Source organism: Camelus dromedarius, chromosome 9 (assembly GCF_036321535.1).
Source record: "Camelus dromedarius isolate mCamDro1 chromosome 9, mCamDro1.pat, whole genome shotgun sequence".
Classification (NCBI taxonomy): Eukaryota; Metazoa; Chordata; class Mammalia; order Artiodactyla; family Camelidae; genus Camelus; species Camelus dromedarius.
In genome coordinates, this window is record NC_087444.1 from 52225614 (window position 1) to 52246498 (window position 20885).

The window sequence follows — 20885 nt, forward strand, 5'->3', positions numbered from 1 at the left end:
CTATGGGAAACAGCTTCTCCTCCAATGGCCCCGGTGGGGCTGGTGATTCTAGGCCCTTCCCTACCTCCACTCATGCACAGGGCCAGCCGAAGGACTCCACATTGCCATGGAGACTGGTTCAGAGAAGGGCACACGGACCAAGGCAGAGCCCTCCCATGGGATTTTTCCATGTACAGCTGGACGGACAGGCTTTGTACTAACAGTGCATGTAAGAACCAAAGTCAGCATCCCTCCAGGATTTCAATAAATTCCTCTTACATGAGGCAATAAATTCTCTTTTGCTTAAGCTACTTTGAGTAGGTTTCCGTATCTTCCAACTGAAAAAAACCCTACATTTCTTCTTTTCGTATTTTCCAAATTTTCTTTAATAAAGACACAAGTTTCCATTTCAAGTGAAAAATAAAGGTTTGAATTCCAAAACTACACATCAAAATTGATGTGAATCTGGGAAAGCCTGGGGCAATGAATGAAATCCCTTGCACAGGCAGCTTTCCTTTCCCCATGGACCCCACTGACCTCAGGCCTGCGATCTAGTCCTTGTTTCACTCCCACTAGGAAACCAAGGTCTGTATTCATTTGAACAACATTTTATTTCAGAGAATCCATGGTTTTCCCACCTCCGGTAACAAAATACAGCTCAGGGTCCTTGGGGTTGACACCTAAAAAGAAATGGAAGCTGAAAAGCTGTGACTTTAGTTTGTAGTATTTGGGAGGAAGGAAGGAAGGGAGGGAGGGAAGAAGGAAAGGAGGGAAGGAGGCAGGGAGGCAGTGCTTGCAACATTAAGTTACAAATAATGAAGATGTAGGATCAGTGATGTCCCCTCGATATTTAGATTTAAACTACAAAGAGAGCTAAACAGTCACCATTTTGGACATATATTTTATTGTTTAGAAATTTCCATCAGAGTTATCATTAAGTACCTTTGTCAAGAGATGCCTATGAGAATCTAGATTGGAAAACAAGGACAGGCTGGCCTGTCAGCTCTTCCTGCAAATCCACAAACACTGGGACAACCAGCCCGGCCTCAGGGTACAAGGTGACGGACCACCCAAGGTATTCAGCCCAGCATCCCCCACGTGCAGATCTAGATCTACAGCAGAAAACTTGACAGGTGTAGGTTTAAAGTGTGACCTCAAATGACAAACGACTTTCTCTGGCGGTGCCCCAACACGACACCTGGATCTGCAGAAAATCAAATCGATCACGATCAGCATTCTGACCTGCACGAAGTTAACCAGCTGACCTTATTATGCTTTTATTCATTTATTTTAAAAGCAAACCAAGTGTATATGGCATCTTTTAAAAAATCATGTAAACGCTGCAAATTTCCTAGGGGTTATTTATAATCTGAAGATTTATTAAAAAAAAAACCTACTGGACTTGTTAAAACTACAAATACTAAACCCTCCTCCCCCCATGAAAAAAGCAATTGTTACAAAAATATAAAAAATATACTAGCTTCTACTATTCAACCCTTCCACCAGAAATCTCACCGCTCTGGGACTCATCCTGCCTTATACACCATCAACAAGCACAAGTGCAATTTTCTCAATTCTTTTAAGGAAGAAAAAGTTCCAGAACATTCCCTTTGTTATCTGAGATTTTGGCTATTTCTTCATAGGGACTGTGACGCCAGTGGGCAGGGCAGTTTGAAGTTTCCTATTACATCCCCTGCATGGACCTGGCATGGGTACGCTTTCAAAGCCCACTCCTTTAGCCTCTTCAGAGTTCCTTCTTCAGCCCCTTCAGATCACTTCAGACCCACTTTGGGACTTGCTGGGCCCCCAGACTCCTGAGCTGGCCCTGGCTTCCCTGACCACCCACCCAAGGAGGCTCATGGTAGGAGAGACCTGCTGCCGCCCACAGGGCCGACTTTCTGGCAGCGTGGGCCGGGACCCCATGCAGGTTTGCTCCTGCTGGGGAGGCTGCCCTCTTGGTGGATTCCCCCCCACCCCCAGGAGACGACTGATGCTGCAGAACAGTCTGCAGAGCCTGGGAGGGGAGCCAGCAGCAGACGTGGAGGGAAAACACTTTGCATTAAGTTAAAACACTTTTATAAACTTTGAATCGGATCACGTGTACACAGCAGCCAAGCTACCAGGCACTTGGACTGTTTAAGAGCTAGGAAATGGACCAAGTTCAGCTTGAAACAACTCAACAAACACTACAAGAGTGGTTACCTGTCATCAAGTTCATAAGGATGCCCCTCCCTCGCTAGGACATTTTCAGGGTTTCCTTGTCCCTGCTGTCACCAGGGGCCATGTGTATAGAGGCTCACTCAAGTTCTTGAATGAGACAGGGTGCTGGGTCACAGTGGATGGATGCACACACCACCAGGCAGGACTCCTCCATGTGATGGGATATTGCTGGGTGGCCCGCTGTGCCCCTGGCATCCAGGGAGACCTCTGGACAGGCATCCCAGTCTCAGCATGCTCAAGAGAACCCTTCAGCCTGAAGCCCTCCTGTGTGCAGTCCTCACTACCTGCTGTGTGCTCCCAGGTGGAGACCCTGTTCATCCTGGAGCCTGGCTCACCCCACGTCCTCCCCTGCAGGACACTCTGACCATGTCTGCCACAACCTAGCCTGGCCCCCACCGTTCTTGTCTGAGAGGCAGGCTGCCTGCCTCCAGCTCAGAAGGGCCTGGCCTCTCTGAGCCACCAGCGGACTCCAGGCTCTCGGGCTGGAAGGACTAGATTTTCACACCGCGATGGGTTTTATTTCACAGATCACGGCGGTGAGTTGGGGATTTCCAGGCCTTCGCATGATGAAGTTACACCTACTGTGACACCTTCTTGTTTCCCAGATCTAAACCATCTCACCCAACACACCCTGGTTGTTTTACACCCCAAGTTAATTTTCTGAGAGCAACAATAACAGATTCAGAGAGCACCGCCACGTGTGCTGAACAAGTCCCCTCTACTTTGGCTGCATCGAAAACAGGGCTTCTGAGACATCCCCAATTCACATTTGCTCAGAAGAGAGGTGCTCCCACCATCAAGGCACAAAGAAAGAAGTCTCCTGGGGCAACATGACATGAAGGCGACCAGTGGCCTTTGGGAGGCCTGAGGCAGAGTCGCAGGGGAGCGGAGGAGAGTTCAGTCTGTGCGGGGCGGCCATCAGGACGAGGGCTCTGGGGCCTGAGGAGTCCTCACGCGTACTTCTCCAGGAACTTTATGTGAAAGTCCTTCACCTTCTGTAGAACCGTCTTTAGCTTCTCCACCGGAGGAAGAATGGTCATTCTGTCACGAAAGAGAACAGCGTCAGCCGGACACAAGCTGCTCTGGAAAAGGGGAGAGGAGTGAACCCAGCAGGCCATTCCTCCACCTGAAGCTGTGGAGACCAGGAGGTGCAGGGACAGGCCTGTCTTGTCCATTGTGACAGCCCCAGGCCCTGGACAGCGCCTGGAATGTCCCCCACCATTCACACATTTATTTTTTTACCCAGCTCACTAACACATCCACCAATCGTCAGAGAAGGCCTGCCCACACTGTGGCAGGTGTATAAACCTTCTCTAGAGCGTGACTCTTGGTATTTCCCACAGGTACAGAGCGAGATTTCACTCCTGCTCAGGCAGGCCTTCTGCATCTCCCTCATCAGTCAGTCTCACAGTGAGAACCCCGTCACAAATCTCCCTCCTAAGCAATTCCCATGTTACCATGATAACTAACTCCTCCTTCCAATGCTGTCAATCTGCTTCCCAGCCCCAAGGGCAGCCCTGGGGATGTAACCACTTCTTGAACGAGCCATGAATAGCCAAAGGGAATCTACCTAATTAGGGCAGAAAGGCCAACCTTACACGTTCATCCATGGGGGTGGGGGGTGTTACCCGACCTTCACTGTGTTGAGACATGGCCCGTAACATTTCCTTTTTTAGCATCTATTGCAGGAGGCATCTGAGAGCACCTCATGGAGAGGTTGCTCTTTGGAACAGAGCTGGCCTTGGTGGGGACACCCCGGCTGAGCTGCTCCAGCTCGCCCAGCAGAGTAGCAGGCCTGTGAAAGGCAGCACAGCGAATAGAGAGAGCCAATTCCACTGCGTCTCTCGGGGCTTTCAGTGCAGTGGGTGAGCTACTCAGCTGGATGCTGTATGACGCTATCACAGAGTTGAAAAGGGAAAGGGGATGAAACCACAACCCCGGGAACATTTCAGATGGCATGTGACAGATGGAGGCAGCGGAGGGGGAGACTGAGTGGTCAAGGAGATGACCCTGGGAGTCCAGTTTTCCTTGGTCCCTGGGCTGCAGGGTCTCAGCTTGGCTCTGTGGCAGGACAGAACAGGGGTGGGATGGGGAGGACAGGGGCTGCACACATCTCTGTCTCTGTAGCCGCCTTGGTAAGAAGCACGAGTTTTCCAAGACAAAGCTGGGACCAGCCCCCGGTGCAGAGGCCGTGGTACCTGAAGTGGTGGGTGCCTTCCTTCTGCCCGAAGCCGCTGCCAGGCACCACACAGATGCCGGTCTCCTCCAAGAGCTTCATGCAGTAGAACATGTCGGGGGCCATCTTATGGGCCTGTGGGAGTGGGAAGAACTTAGGATTCATTCCTGGTTTCGCACCGCACAAACACACCACTGAAAACTCAAAGCCAAATACACTCGAAATGACAGCTTCTTTCCCGTGGCAGGGCCCTCTGCCCTCCCTTCCTGTGAGAGCCAAGGCAGGACACTGGGCGCTGCAGGCAGCTGGTGCCGGGGACAAGGAACCCAAAGGTGACTCCAGGACGGCCGGGGGCTGCGGTGACCCTGCACCCCCCACAGGAGTGCCAGCCTGTTTCCCGTGCAGCCCGTCCCCGGCAGCAGCAACCCAGGCACTGGCATGGCCTTCTGTTCACCAAGCTGCACAGTCCTCTGACTGCGGGGCCCTGCGGCTGGCGCCCGGGAGCCTTCAAGGAATAAGTCTCTGGGGCCCTGCTAACAGTGCTTCTCACACTTCGGTTTGCACAACCAGGCTGCCTGTTTAAACAGACTCTCGGACTCCAACACCAGGGATTCTGATTCAACTGGGGGACCAGATTTTGCATGTTTAAGGAAGCACTGAGGAAGTTGGGGATGTGAGGACACTTTCAGAAATACCGCTATGGCCCTCAATCCTCAGAGTAGGGTCTGTGGCACCACCTGAGAGCTTACTGGAAATGCAGAATCTCAGGCCCCGCCATGGACTTCTTGAACGAGAACTGACATTTCTAACAGGACCCTAGGTGATCACACACACGTCCAAGTCTGAGAGAAGCGCCCCCTCCAGGGTACAGAGGCCTCGTGGAGCAGACAGCTCTTGATGCTGCCCCAGCGACCATTCAGTTTTAAATGTACCACATCACACCTGGCACCTGCCTTCAGAGCACCGGTGTTAACAGAGTCCAGATGGGCTCTGCTCACCTGGGGCCGACCTCACGCCCGCCCCACCTCCACAGCACACGGCAGGGCTGGATCTCCCAGAGCCCGGCATCTTCACACACTAAACACCATCTGACCGAGGGAACCACAAAGTCCAGAGCCTCTGGGGCCAACACTTCTGCTCCCCAGAGCAAGAAGCCGTCCCAAGGGAACCCAAAGAGAGAGCCAGCATCCCAGACCTGAGCTGCCTCCAAGGCTTTGGCAGGGATGAAGATCCGAGGAAAGGCATACATGGCCCCCTGCAAGGGGTTGCAGTGAATTCCTGGGACTTGGTTAAACATGTCTTCTGTCAGCTTAGCCTTTTTGGCCAGGTTACCCAAGACGGACTCTTTCTCCTGATGAGACAGAGAAAGCACACGAGTCAGCACCTCTGGATCCCTTCACACTGGGCAGACGGGTGAAAGGCGAGCTTGCATGTGCACAAGCACAGCAAACTGGGGAGGTGGGCAAAACACACGTCCCTCTGCAGGAACTTCTTCCACAGACGCTCAGCCCATGAGCCATGCATCCTAGAGGCAGGGGCACGCAAGTACACAGGGAGTTCCAGGTAGGTCCTATTAGGTTCTATTCTCATACTAGGATGTCATTCCAGAAAATGAGAAAACCCAGTCCCAGCCCATCAGTCTGAATGAACGTGGCTCTGGACAGAATACCCTAGAACATGCTTCTAGGAGGTGGCCCCACCACTTCATTGTGGGGAGCCACCCCTCCCCACAATCCATGTGGTGTGCCTGGGGCACACGTCCCAGGCAAAGCACATCAGTGACAGGCTCAGAGCTGGACGTGTGTCCACAGCTGGATGTGTGTCCACAGCTGGAGCAGGGAGTCCAGGACTTCTGCAAGTGCTGCCGGAATGAATGGGGGTGAAGAGGTGGGGCCTGCGGACGAATACACCAACAAAATGCAGTACCTGCACACAGTGCAGTATTGCTCAGCCTCAGAAAGGAAGCACATTCTGACCCACAGGACAACAGGGATGAACCCTGAAGAAGCTACGCTAAGTTAAATAAACCAGCCACAAAAGGGCAGATATTGTATGGTTCCATTTCTACCTAGAGGAGTCAAATTCACAGAGACAGAAAGTAGAACGGAGGTTACCAGGGGCTGAGGGGAAGAAGTGAGGAGTTAGTGTTCAATGGGCAGAGCTTCAGCTGGGGATGATGAAAAGGTTCTGGAGATGGATGGATGGTGGTGATGGCTGCACAACAATGTAAATGTACCTTATGCACTAAACTGTTCAGCTGAAAATGGCCAAGTGATCATGTATTTTACCACAATTAAAAAAGATGTGAATCTGGAACAGCTGGGAACTGACTTTTTGGTTATAGGACCCCCAAATTCCACTTTTGTTTAAACTAGTAGTTAGAGTTGGGTTGTTGTCACTTGCAGTTAAAAGGTCTGACTGAGTCATTTCAAGCTGCAAGGACATCTGGTTAAGCCAGAGGCAGGCCCACGGTCCAGAATCAATGCCGTGCTCATCTATTTTCCCCTTGCAGTTTAGTACCAGAATCCCCGCCAGGGTGTTCTCAGGCCATGGGGCCACTCCCTCTGGGTACCTGCCCATCCGTGGTGCTCATGAGTGAGAAAGAGGAAAAGACGCCCCCCCACATGCACAGTCCTCTCACTTCAGAATATAGCCCAGCTGTATCCTGAGACTGAGTCTTGTTGGGGTGGGTCAGCCACCACGTGGAGCCCTGAGCACCTTAGGCTGTCCGGAGAAAGGATGGCTTTGGAGACTGAACACACGAACACTGGCCACAGCAGTGATGCAGACAGGCCACGGGACACAGCAGACTCACCCTGCTGAACTGCTCGAAGGATTCCTCTCCTGGCACTGGGGGGTTCACGACGATGTCCATGGCAGCCTGCCCAGACACTGGCGGGCACAGACGCACTGAGAGCAGCTTCACCAGCTGGCCCTTGATCTCAGGGTGCAGGTTGATCACCTCCATGTAGCCCCCTCTGTAGCCACACCTAGAGGGTTGAAGTGGGGAAGAGGATCCACCAGTCACAGAGAGACCTCTACTAAGTGCATCCAGCCGGCCAGAATCCTCCGTAACCAGCCCCATGCCCAACAATGAGTTGCCAGGTGTGGCCGAGTTCTTGCCGTTGGATGGTGAATGGAAGTGCTAAGTGCAAATTGCACATCACTTCTTCAAAAGCAAGCTCTCTCCTTTTCCCCATTTCATGAGAAGTGCAGACACCGAAGCAGCAGCTTCAGAGCTCGAGGTGCCACATGTTGAGAAGACAGACCACCCCACCAGCCCCAGTCCCCAAAGACTTCCTGGAACAGAGCCTGCTCTGGACTCCTCCGGCCTTTCGACTGTTTTCACAGACACACTTTCATCTTGTTTGAGCTACTGTATTTGGGGCTTTTTTGTTATAGCAGCTTAGCCTGAACCCTAACTAATATACCAGCCCTGCTCCAAAGGGGTACATGATCCAGGCTGGGCACCCCCTGCACAGGTTCCCCAAGTAGGCATACGAGCAGCAACCCGAGGACTTGCTGGAACTTTCTGCTACTTGAAAACAAAGCCAACCCAAAAGCGAGCAGAGCTGAGAAAATGAGACAAACCAAGAAAGCAGAGAGAGAGACCCACTAACACCTTTAAGCCTCCTGATTTGACTTTACTCCTGGACTTCTTAGCAACATGGATTTTTAAGAAGCCTCTTTGATGTAGGCCAGTTCAAGCTGAGTTTCTGTTACTTACTGCCAAAAAGATCCTGACTGATACAGGGTCAAAACTCATGAAAATAAGCTGAGATCATACAATGAGATCATACCAAAAAACTTTCCGAACCAAATCAGCTCCATCAGCCACACTTTCTGGAGCTATGCCTCCTTCTCTGGACTGTGACTGGTAACTTTCAGACTAATGACTAAAGAAATGTAAGCGCCCTAAGGCAGGCACCTGGTCTGGTCCTACCTTCCTCTGTATATGCACCCCCTCACCCCCTCACCCTCAGAGCACCTGATACGATGAGACACTCAATAAAACACTTTTAGGATCAGCCTGCAGAATGAACTGGCAAAGACAGATCCCCATCTGATCCCTTGATGGGTCTTTTCAAGGCAGGAAGATAAATTCTGGCATCTCAGAAAGGTTTCCTGTAGCAAAAGTTGAAAGAAGAAACCTTCTGCTTTATCCTCTGCTGATGAGCAGAAAATCAAATTGAGCAAAGAAGTCTAATCCTGGGTAATCAGAATCTGAGAGCAACAGGATACCAACTCAGATTATCAACATCTGGGGCATCACTGATAAAAGATTCATCAATAACACAGATGGAGAGATGGATAGGTATGTGATAAATACACTTGAGTTTGAAAAATGAGTTAATAGAGAGAGAACATATTTGTTTAGGAAAAGAGCTACACAGCTCCTGAAAGTCTAGTAAGGAGGTGGTACTGCTAATGGGGTAGACCAGGAAGACCAGCGTAAATTAACTCCTGTCCACATCAAATACAGCCAAGAACAGTTGGGCAACCACCCCAAGGGGACAGCTCCCTTGACCAGGCCACAGTATTTCTCCAAGCTTCACAGTCCTACTGGCCTCCAGACCCCCTCCCCTATCCTGACACCTGGCACAGAGCAGAACCCCAACAACACTGGAGAGTGACTGCCCTTCGCTGTAAATGCACTGGCCTTTCTGTCTCAGTCTCCTTTGCAGGTCCCTCCTCTCCTCCCCCACCTTCTGAGCAGCGAGGGCCTCAGCCCAGTCCCGGGACCTCTTCTCTATCTATACTCCTTGTGAGACGTCCAGGCACAGAGACCTAACTATCTAACAACTCACACACTGACAACTCACCAAGTTAGATCTCCAGCCAGGTGTCAGTCCTGAGCTGCAGACTCACACGTCCATCTCCATCTGGACGTCCAATAGGCATTTGTAAATTTAGCACATTTCAACCAACTTCCAACCTTTCCCTAAAACCTGCTTCTCCCACAGCCATCCTCATCCATTGACGGCAACTCCACCCTTCCTATCGTTTCAACAAAACCTTGGGAATCATCTTCGACTTCTCTCTCTCTCAGCCACCTTTTCCACCGAGCAACACCTGTCAACTCTACCTTCAAACATACGTGGGATCCAATGTCTTCTCCCCACCGGTATCCTGGCCCACGATATCTCACCTGGACTGTAACAGCCTCCTAACTTGAGTCCCTGCTTCTGTCCCTGACCCCATCACACAGCAATCAGAGAGTCTGATAAAATATAAGTCAGGTGAAGTTTCATCTCTGCTCAAACCCTCCAAGGGTTCCCATCTCACTCTGAGTAAAAGTGAAAAACAACCTAAAGCCCAGGTGATCTGGCCTCCTATGACTTTTTTGGTCTCAACTTCTGCCACTTTCCCTCTCACTCCATTCTAGTCTCTTTGCTGCTCCTGTAACAGTTGCTCCTTCCTGCTCAGGGCCTTTGCACCTGCTGTTTCCTCTGTCTGGAATGCTTTTTCCTTAGATATCTGCGTAGCATCCCCACCACCCCTCCCTTGGGTCTTAACTCAAAAGCCAGCTCCTAGGGGACCAGCCCCTACCTCCTGGCATTCCCGTCTCTCTGATTGTTTTCCCCCACTTAACCCATGATTTTCATTCATCTACTGCTTTGCTCCCCTCACTAGAGCATGACTCTGTGAGGGCAGGGGTTGCTGTAGTTTGCTCACTGCTATAACCTCAGTGCCGAGATCAGGACTCGACTCACAGCAGGTGCTCAATAAATAATAGTCGAATGAACGAATACAGGATTGAAACTGACTCTTTGGCTCAGAGGTCACGCAGGGCTAAGGCCAGGTACAGACAGAACGCCTGCACACAGAGCTTGGCCCACGGGCCTGACAGCATTTGTCCACTCAAATTGCCTTCCCTGGTTGTCAGACGTCAGTCAATGTCAGAGCAATGGTGACATGGCTGGCAGAAAACACCAGCGCTGGAAGCTGCTCTGAGGTCCTGTTTTCATTTTCATCATGGTCTTATTTTGTCTGAGCCCTTGCACAGGGGTGTCCTCACACCCCTGGGCTTCCCTCGGGGAGGTGTGGCCTGTCTCCTCCTGCTTCTTAGATCAGCACTAGCCGTAGGTAAGGGCAGTTGCCTCCGTCCAGCGGGCTGGGGATAAGGCAGGGCAGGGCAGAGAAGCGCAGGGACCAGGCGGGCCCAGGGCAGCGGGAGGGAGGTGGGGACCCACATACTCGCCCATGTAGCCCTTGGAGGTGGAGTGGAAGGAGGCGAGCTCCACATTGCTGGAGTACTCGGGCCCCATCTCGTAAAGCACCTTCTTAAAGGACTGGAATTTGCAGTCTGGAGAGTACACATTATCCTGGTACACCTGCAGGGGAGGACAGGACAGGACAGGGACAGTCACCACAAGCCCCTCAGGAGCCTAAGCCACGCAGGCTGTGGCCAAGGGAGAACACAGGTGCTCCAGGCCAACCTGCAGTCAGGCTGCCTGCCGTGACACCCAGCCTCAGATGCTGCTTCCACGCCAGAAGGCACCCGAGGGAACCTTCCAGAACAAGGAGGGAAGGCCTCAGGCTGGATGCCCACTTGATTTCTTCAATGACTTTCTGAAATAAATCTGGGGACTGGGTGGGGACTACATCAGCCCCCACCCAGTCTCCAGACCCCCTCTCTACTTCATGTGCCTGTGGCGACATCCAGTACCCCACCTGCCCCAGCAGGTCTCCCCCCTGCATGATGCTCACTCTGTCAGTAGGATGAGTCACGAAAGCAGTTGATGTACCTGTCCTCGGACCATCCTGCCTGAAGAGCTCGCCGTGTTCCCCAGTGCTTCACCACACTCACCCAGTTTGGAACGATTTTGTTTCCTGTCCCCACTCAGTCTCCCCCAACTAGACTGAGAAGGGCCCACACTTGCTTGCTCCTTCCCATTGGCACAGTCTAGAGCTCAGCAGGCAGGCGCCCATCTGCCCTTGGAGGTGAACTTCCCTTTCCCAGTGTGGAGATCAGGGAAACTGAGGCTCTGGGGCACTGTGGGTCAGCGGGAAGGTCAGGTTGGCTCCATCTCCAACAAACCAGCCAGAGTCGTCAGATCCTTCACTGGCTCTCACCTCCTCCCCCTCCCCCATCTCTTCCCAGACCCAGAAGGAGGGGGTCTGTGCACCAGGTCACTCTGATACCCTTTCTCTCCTTTGGAAATTAAGATTCTAGACCCATCTGCAACAATCACAGTAACAATCTGGTGGGTAAGCTGTGTGTATGTGTGTGTGTGTGAGTCTGTGTGTGTGTGTGAGTGGGGGTGGTGCTAAGGAGCAAAGAAACGAAGCTAGTGTGCTAGAAGCTACGACTGACCAGAAATCATACAGAAATGAAGACGTGAAGCTAGGATTCCACAGGTCTTTCATTTCTTCCTTGCAAAGCAAAAAAACCAAAAAAAAAAAAAAAAAAAGAAACAAAACAAACAACAGAACAGGCAGGCCTTGTCTCCAGAACTGGGTTCCAAGCAGCAGCAGCTGTGGGGTTAATTAGATTCCCCTACTCACAGAACCACAGCGTGATGCCGGCACCCACGCTCCTTGAAAAAGAGCCCCTCGGTTTCCCTCAGGGAACACCCTCCTCTGCACTGTCTGGGGGTTTGGGGGCACAGGGTAGACCTCCCCACTGTGTGCAACCACTGGGCCACAGGGGCTGGTTCAGCCTCGGGTGTCTCAGCCATGCTGCACCAATGAGGCTCAATTCTGAGATTTTGCCAGAAGTGCCAGGAAGAAATGACCTCTTTCTCAGCTGGGAAGATAGCAAGCCCGTGTATGAAGCCAAGCCAGTAGGATAGAAGGAGAGAGAAGCTGGAAGATACAGTGGAAGCCTTGGATCCAGCCCACACCTGTGATCCCACCATCTTTTTACTTTTCAAGTTTAAAAGTCGACTGTTAGATTTCTGAACCTTATAACCAAGACTCCAAACCAATACAGGGATGATTTAGTTCACAGTTCTCATAGGCTGCAACACTGAATATCCTTGTTAGAATCTCTCCCCCAACACACAGAAAGCTCTCACTGGCTACAGAACAACCCGGCCTGGCTCCCTCCCCCTAGAAGAGAAAGCGCACCCTCACCTCTGAGAGCAAAGGGCGCTCTTACCTCATCAGCCAGGAGAAAGAGCTTCTCCTCCCAGGCGAAGTGAATCACGTCTTCTATGCACTTTCTGTTCTGCACCTGACCTAAAAAGTCCCCAAACAAAAGCAGAATGTAGGTTGTAATGCTGTTTACATTGTCCCTAGGTAAGAACCCCAACCAGAATCACTCTGATGTCTGTGTTCTTCATGACACTAATCTCCCTAGCTGCCATGATCGATGGGGTGTGGTCACCCCCCAGGACCGCTGGGAGGGTCAGCCCCATCCCTCTGACTCAGTGAAGCTGGGTATGTGGGAGGAATAGTGTCTCACACCCAACTTCCTTGTTATTCTTATTAGACTGTGTGTGGAAGTTATTCTTATTAGACTGTGTGTGGAAGTTGTCAGTCTGGGCAGGAGAACAGGAAGGCATGGAAACCTCATAAAGAGCAGGAAAGGAAAACTGACGGCGTTAAGTCGTTCAGCTGCGCTCCCCTCCTCACCCTACGCCAGCAGCCCCGATGGAGAACTGCCCTGGCTACACCTGCTCCCCACACGCGCCGCCGCAAGGCAGGGGCAAGGGCTGCAGGCTCAGCGCCCATCCTCACTGCCGGCACTCAGCAGGGCCCCAGTCAACGCGGGAGCCTGCCTGCCAGCACCCCTCAGTGTCCCTGCCAGGCCTCCCTTCAGGGCTCGACTCGACACTTCACCCATCTTAAAGAAATGAGCGCCTGCAGCAAAATATTAAATACCCTGGGTTTAGGTATTTAGGGGAAAGGAACAAATGCAACAAGGTGGAAACGAACCTTTTCCCAGCATTTCCTGTGACCCACTATGAGGGCGGCACTGGGAGGTCTGAGGATCTCAGATCCTCTGGAAAAGCACTAGTCAGGCTTGCTGACTTCTCACAAAAGGCTGTTTCCTTACTGTGCATCTGTGTGTCTATAGATGTTATTACGTATACGTATACGTATACGTCTACGTGTGTACGTATGTGCACGTGTGTTATGTACACACGCTATATACCCTGATACAGAGCAGTATGTAGAGTATGTTACCTTTGGTTAAAAATAACTACATTCTCATGGGGAGGATATAGCTCAGTGGTAGAGCACATGCTTAGCATGCACAAGGTCCTGGGTTCAATCCCCAGAATCTCCATTAAATAAATGAATAAGTAAATAAACCCAATTACCTTCCCTCAACAAAACAAACAAACAAACAAAAAAAAACCCAAAAAACCCCTATATTCTTGGGTGGGGTGAGTATAGCTCAGTGGTAGTGCACATGCCTAGTTCCCACAACGTCCTGGGTTCAATCCCGAGTACCCCAATTAAAAATTTTTTTTAAAATTAACTCTTATTTTAAAAAAAAAACCCTATATTCTTGTCTGTGCTAAGAATATCAAGAGTAAGTCTGGAAATAATATGTAGATATACCTTATAAGAGCACGCTATGACTCAGCCAGGATTTTAGCCTTAAACTACGTAAGCAACGAACCAATCCTTTTACAAAGGGACCAGCCTGTCAAGCAAGTGCCCCCTCCCCGCGTCTTCCTGTGAAGCAAGCTCAGGGCTCTGGGAGTGGGGAAAGGCGGCAGCCCTGGATTCTACAAGGAACCAGCCACTGTTCCCACAGACGGAGGGGGGGCTGCCTATCCAGGGGGCTGAGCCTGCCTGCAAACGCTCCTAGTCTTCCCTCCCAGGGCTGCCATCCTACAAACTGTATCCTGCTAGAATGCAGGCCAAGATTTGAGCACCAAGAATATAAAAACCATGTGCCAGGGCAGTGCAGAGAGAACTGAGCAAGGACCAGGCCTCAGAAAGCCTGCAGCTCGGGAGGGGAAAATGAGACCTGCTGTACACACATAACCCCTCTGATGGGGGCCATGCAAACCGAGGATGGGGACAGAGCTTACTTCGCTCCAGTGCCTGGGATGAAGCAGTCACTCAGAACATGCCTGCTGAGCCAAGGACAGACAAACGTACGGTGGTGTAGGAGAGTCCTATGCAGCTTTAGAGGGTCCAGGGCACAGCTGTGCCCAGCAGGGCACGACATGAGACCACCCCACAGAACAGATGGCTTTGCCATTGTCCCGAAGGCTGGGGAGGGGTCTTCCAAGTGTCCCTCACTAAAGGCCTCGCCAAAGGAATTTCAGCACTCAGCTGCCCTATGGAAAGCTCCCTCTCTTTGCACCCCAGCAGGGGACATGGAACACAAACCTGGGCAATCAGAGTCTTGACTAGGGATGGACAGGTGTCCCAACATGGGCCAATGAGAGTCTCGCCTACAGCTTTCATTTCAACTGTAGGCAAGGATGTCTGGGGAGGATGCCCAGCTGGTGGGCAATGGCTGGAACTGCTGAAGGCCACTCCCAGGACAGATGCGTCCTGAGCAGGATTCCAACCCAGAGGAGAGCAGAGCTGGGAAATGGCCTGAGGTTGCTATGACAATAATGCTGATTTAAGTGCACTGCTTCACCCCGGACTTCACAGATCCACTTCCTTCAGTCTCGGGATGAGTTTCCGTCTTGAAACCCAAAGAGCCCTAGCTAATACCCCACTCCATTTTGACAGCTTTTAACCAGTGGTCAGTGTGTGGTCCAGACAAGATACATGGTCATCACAGCTGGGTTTCTATTTTCCATCTCCCATCTTCCAATAGCTGCTTTTCACACATTAAGACCCCTGAGAGAAAAACCAGCCTCTGCCCGTTCATAAAGTTATTCTTTAGAAAAACCACTTATATTAATATACATGACCCCCCACACACACACTTTGCCTCAAACAGGAAGTCTGCTGCAGTTTCTTCTCCCCAGACAGCCAGGTGAAACTTTATGTAAACACCTGGCCAAGAAGTTACCAACCCTATGATATAAACTAGGTAAACAGAGTACTTCATAAGATGTAAGACTTGCTACTCCAAGTGTGGGGCCAGCAGCATCACCATCACCTGGGACCTTGTTAGAGATGCAAATTTGCTAGCCTCACTCCAGGGCTCCTGTCTGGAAGTGGATCCCAGGAGGGATTTTTTTAAAATTATTTGTTTGTTTTGTGGGGGGTAACTAGGTTTATGTATTTATTTATTTAATGGAGGTACTGGGAATTGAACCCAGGCCCTTGTGCATGCTAAGCATGCACTCTACCACTGAGCTATACCCACCAGCCAAGCAGTTTGTTTTTTTAATGAGCCAAAGTTTGAGAACCACTGTCCTAAGGTACAGTGCACCCTACGCGGATGCCTGGGCCTTGCCCCCAAGAGAGGCGTGTGGGTGTGCCCTGGCCTTTGGCACTTTTAAAAGCTTCCTTTGTGATTCTAATACGCAACCAGGATAGAGATCCCAGCTGTGTCATTCTCCTACCTCACCACGGTTAGAAGCTTCACCCTTCCCCCAAGCAGTGGGTGTAAATAAACCAGTGTGGCTGGCAGCTGCACCCATTTTCTGCACTCAGGAATTCAAGCGGCGCTTGCAGCTGATTGATGCATCATTTGATGTTCCCAAGAAGCAGATTCTACAATCAGCTCCACTGTGTTTGGCCCTGACCCAGTTTATCTCAACAAAGGAGGAGAGAGGAGCCCTTGTTCTCGGCATCCGAATAGCAACGGGGGCACATGAAGCCAGCAGCCCAGAAAGATCAAAACAGGCAGAACTGTGCATTTTTTTAAAAGAAAAATATGCAAAATTAGGAGTGCTTTTCAACTTCTGGAAACAGGTTTTTTTGGTTTGTTTTTGTTTTTAATATGGCATTTCCTTTTCAGGCATCAAAGAACACAGTAATGCTGTGTCGAAGAAAAACAAAAATGCAGACACCAGCAAGCTGAAAACTGGTTCAGAAGAACAAGTAGGGGTAAGGTAAAATGAGGCCTATGATTAATGACGACGGTTTGTGTGTAACCTGTAACCTCAAAGAGAAGATTCTTTGCAAATGCAAGAACAGGAAAGAAAACTGGCCTTAATAATTAATACAATCCTGCCCAAGAAAATGCCTGCATTTGCTCACCTCCTAAGGTGGCCTGCAGCAAATCTTATAGCTTTATGTTAGCAAATCTGGAATTAGACTGGCCACCCGGGAGCAAAGAGGACTTCACTGTTTCTTAGCTCTTCAGTGTCCAGATGATCAGTACACCGGCTGCCCCGCCCCGCCCCTGAAAGAAACTGACAAGGAAGTGAAGCGCAGACCTGTGGGGTTCCCGGGGTTGATGATGCACAGCACCTTGGGGTTACAGTGCTCCTTGGCCTCCCACAAGGCCCGCCGGAGCTCGTTCACATTCAGGGCCCAGCAGTTGTCCTCGTCCAGGTAGTAGTTCACCTGGATGGCATCGAGTTCGGAGATGACCGCCGAGTAGAGGGGGTACTGCGGGATGGGAATCATCACACCCGTCCGGGACTTGCCGCCTCCGGAGACCAGGATCTTCAAGATAGTCTGCAACCAAGAAGTCACACCTTACAGGACCGCTGCCACTTCCCAGCCCCTGGGGGCTGACCAGCAGACCAGCTGGAGGGCATCTCACCAGCCACCCCACTGCCTGCCTCCAGCTGTTGAACTTCCCTGAGTCTCACCTTTCTCATCTGTGAAATGAGGTCGGCTGTGAGAAATAAGAAAAATGCTCTCAAGTTGTCCACACAGTGCACCACACGGACTTAAAAGATTCAATACTTGTTAGTATTTTTCAAAGAGATCTTTTCAAGCAGTAGCCTTGTCTCAGAATTATTCTGACTTCACCCCTGAAACTCATTCTGCATGTCTAGGGTGGAGCCCAGGAATCTGTCTGGTCAGTGGTGCCCAAGGTTGGACAGAACCCTGAACAAAGAAGGGATTGTTGAAACGGGATAAGAACACCCAGCTACTGCCACCAGGTGGCGCTTCAACACAGCAGTTTCCAAAGCTGAGTGGGACCTGTTTTCCTACAATCCCTGAGAAACCAGGACTTGGGAGCTCTGTGGGGCTCGGGTGGAGGTGGTAATGATTTACTGAATTAATAACCCCAAACTCTCTTCTGGGAGAGTCCCCACTTTACACACAGGCTTAGCTCCTTTCTCAGGCTCAGTTCCTTGCCGCACTGGATTAAAAACCACAATGACTTAACTCTCTTCACTAAATCTTGAGGACCCCTCCTCTGGGACCTCTACCTGGGCTTCCCTGGGAATGGAGAGGGGGCTTGAGGGCAGAGCACAATGGGGGATGCCATGGTTGGGGGCTGAGTCCAGCACTAGAATCCCAATGCCACGAGAGGCTGACCTAGAGTAGGTAACCAGTAAGAGTTCAGTGCATTTGAAAGGCTGTGGGAAAGGACTGATGCTTCAACAAACATCAAAACAAGAGCCTTAGAGGTCAAGAGACATGGACCACCCTGGCACCCAGCACCGACTGGGCGCTGGGCAGCCTGCTGGAAGGAAAGGGAGGCCGCAGGTCCCTCAGTCCCAGGGTTCAGCCCCTTGTGCTAAGGAAGCCTTGATACTAGCCCTCTTCCCCTCATCCATGGCTGATCCCCAGTCACCTCTTCTCTTGCTTCCTAAACACTCCCTCACATCTACTACCCCTCCCAGCCAAAGTTAAAGCTTAAGAACATAAATCCAATTATGTGCCCCCGCCTGCTTCAAATCTTTCAATGGCTCTTAGGACCATGACCCAAATCCTCAGTCTGATCTAGCACTTCAGTACTCAGGCCTCACCTGCCTCCCAGTGCATGGCTGGTAACTGGCCCTCACCACATGCACTCGTCCCTCCAACTCTCCACTTCAAAACACGCAGCCTCCTTCCAGTTCAAGGCCTCTGCTCCAAATACTCCCCCTGCTCTGCCTCCTGGAGTACACACCTACACATCCGCCAGCTCTCTACCTGCTCAGCCATCCTGAGAAAGCCTCCTGCCCTCCCCCCAGGTCAGAGCTCCTGCTACTCCCTTCTGTAGTACTCTGTCCTCTTCAACCAGGAGAGAAACTGAAAGCTTAACGATCTGACATGCATTTATGGGATATTAATATTAATGCCAGTCTGATCTAGCACTGGTGTGTAAGCAGAGACCAAACGTGTTTGGCCCCCATGGTCTCCCCAGCACCTGGCATGGTGCCTGGGAGGAGGAAGACCGTGCCTGCTGAGAGAGAGGCCGATGCTGCCAGAAAGATGGGCACTCAAGTGCCCCGTGGCGCCTCCCGTCTGCACCTGGAGGGAGTCCGGGGCTGCAGGAGCAGCCAGGCTCACAAAGACTGAACAAGGGAAGGACAGAGGGCTACCAGGTAAACAGCAGGGACCACAAGGAGCCAGCGTCTCCTCCCAGGCCTGTCCCCCTAACGGCCCACGTGCTCGCCCTAACATGCAAGGCCGTCCTTCGCGTGGCTGAACAGTGGATCACGATGAGCCGCCTTCACACATACAGAAATGCCGTCGCTAGCTCCAGTGGTCAGGTAAATGTTGTCCGGGTCGGCAGGTACACCGCCATCTCTCCTGGTGATGTAGGTGGCCACATCTTCACGGATGCAGTTGACACCCTGACTAGCGCTGTAAGACCCTGTAAGACAGCAAGCAAGACAGTGACTAAGAGGCAAGACGTCTGGCCCCATAGACTCTGTGATATCCATATAATTAGCTGACTGTGGGAGGGTGGGGAGGAGGTTAGGGAGGTCTTGGTGGGGCCCAACTCCCACTACTCTAGGCTCTGGAACTACGGCAAGCTGCTTCACCACCTATCTGGGCTTTACCCACCCACCCTCTCACCTATCCATCTACCCACGTGTCTGCCCACTTACCCATCCATCCGCCTGTCTGCTAACCATCCATCCATCCATCCATCCATCCAACCACATGCCCACCCACCCACCCATCTGCCCATCTACCCACCCACTCACTCATCCATTCATCCACCCAATGTTTACTGAGAACCTACTTATACATCAAGCATTATTCTAGACCCTGGCTTCTAACCAGTTAAATGGTGCCCACACCTGTTTCACCCACCCTCCCGGGATGTATACATGTTCCGTGACAGTATCTATCATTATAGCTGGGACTGCAATGCTTTTATCACTATTACCTACACATGATTTCAAAGAATGTGAGAGAATGGGTCAACCCAAAATGGTACCACCTGCCAGCCCAGGAGTTTGGAGCCCTAGCCAGCACTAACCACAGATCCCTGGGGCTGCTGAGCATGACACCCCTCCACACCCACCCCATGTCAACAGTATCGTCAGGCTGCCAGTTAGGATTAAAATCCAAACTACCATTTATACGAGGTTCAAAAACAGTGGTGACCACTTAGGGGTTGGGGGTATTGACTGCAAAGGGGCATGAGGTGCGTCCTGTGGTGCTAGAATGTTTAATGTCATGACCTGAGCGGGGGTGGCACACGTGCAAAAATTATTCAAGCTGTACATTAATATTTGTGCATTTTACTGAATGTATGAAAACTTGTTAAAAATGTCAGGCCACTATTTGTTTTTAGAAAGAGATTGAAAATAGGAATCTGCACATGCACGAAATCTCTCTGGAAGGAGACTCAAACTGGTGAGGTGAATTCTCTGGGGAGGTGAATGACGAGGCTTGGGGTCAGATTTTTCACTATATCCTTTTACACCATTTGAATTTCATACCACATTTAAAGAAAACCAGCCTATTCCTTCTAGGACTACCGCAAAACCACCACTAGGAGGGAGGACGGGGCTCTGGAGAGTGACTGGCTCTTGTCTGAGCCTCAGTGCGCATCAGTCCAAGCCCCGCACCCAGGAGGCGCTCACTGTAAGGGTCTGTGCAGCACTAGGCTCGCCCTTCCCCTCTGACCATCTGTAAAATGGACAGGGGTGGGGGGACTGGACTACTTTTCTAAGGTTCAAGTGGCAAACAGTAACACACATCAAATCAGGGTGGTGGGTACAGAGCCTTCTGTCACATTATCCGGGGTATACTAATGCATTTGAAATTTTCTGTAAATAAAAAAGTGGGGAGGTGCAGATGCTGGTGTTGGAGAATCTTTCTTCTTTGGGGTGATCTATTTGCTATTTCTGAGCTCCTGTGCTCAGAAACCTTCCAGTGCCTCCTATTTCCCTCCGCTTTCTTTCAGTGCCCTCCCCTCCACTCCATGGGGCCTGGCCATTTCCATGCCAGACAAGCCTCCTCTTTCTGCCTCTAGCTCACTTGCTTCCCTGAATTTCCAGGCCTTCACCCACTAGCAAGCTCCCTGCTCCTGCCAGCCACAGATTTTCTGCCCTCTTCCTTTAGCTGCTCTGCTATAGGTGGAACCACACTGATCCTTCATACTAGATCCTCAGATCTTGTCTCTCTCCCTAGGGCCCGATTTACTGTCTGACCTCAGCCTCTATTCTAGCCCATGATTTCTCCGGTGATTTTATTACATTCCAGTGAAGCCCTGCCCCCTCTATGTTGACATGAGGGCAGGGACCGTTACTGATTTCTGTGCATCTCTGTAGAGCATCTACCC

General features: G+C 51.1%; 1 protein-coding gene across 1 annotated transcript in view; it reads right to left on the bottom strand.

The window, feature by feature from the left end:
* Positions 1–571: 571 nt before the first annotated feature.
* GPT2 (glutamic--pyruvic transaminase 2) overlaps positions 572–20885 on the bottom strand; it is a 32447-nt gene continuing 12133 nt past the window's right edge. Inside the window, exons 5-12 of the mRNA XM_031458519.2 lie at positions 18826–18959; positions 16633–16876; positions 12480–12559; positions 10574–10710; positions 7191–7365; positions 5571–5726; positions 4398–4510; positions 572–3240 (exon numbers count right to left, since the gene is read on the bottom strand). Of these exons, the coding sequence (XP_031314379.2) occupies positions 3150–3240; positions 4398–4510; positions 5571–5726; positions 7191–7365; positions 10574–10710; positions 12480–12559; positions 16633–16876; positions 18826–18959 (1130 nt within the window). The 3' untranslated portion in view covers positions 572–3149. The remainder of the gene's footprint in view (positions 3241–4397; positions 4511–5570; positions 5727–7190; positions 7366–10573; positions 10711–12479; positions 12560–16632; positions 16877–18825; positions 18960–20885) is intronic.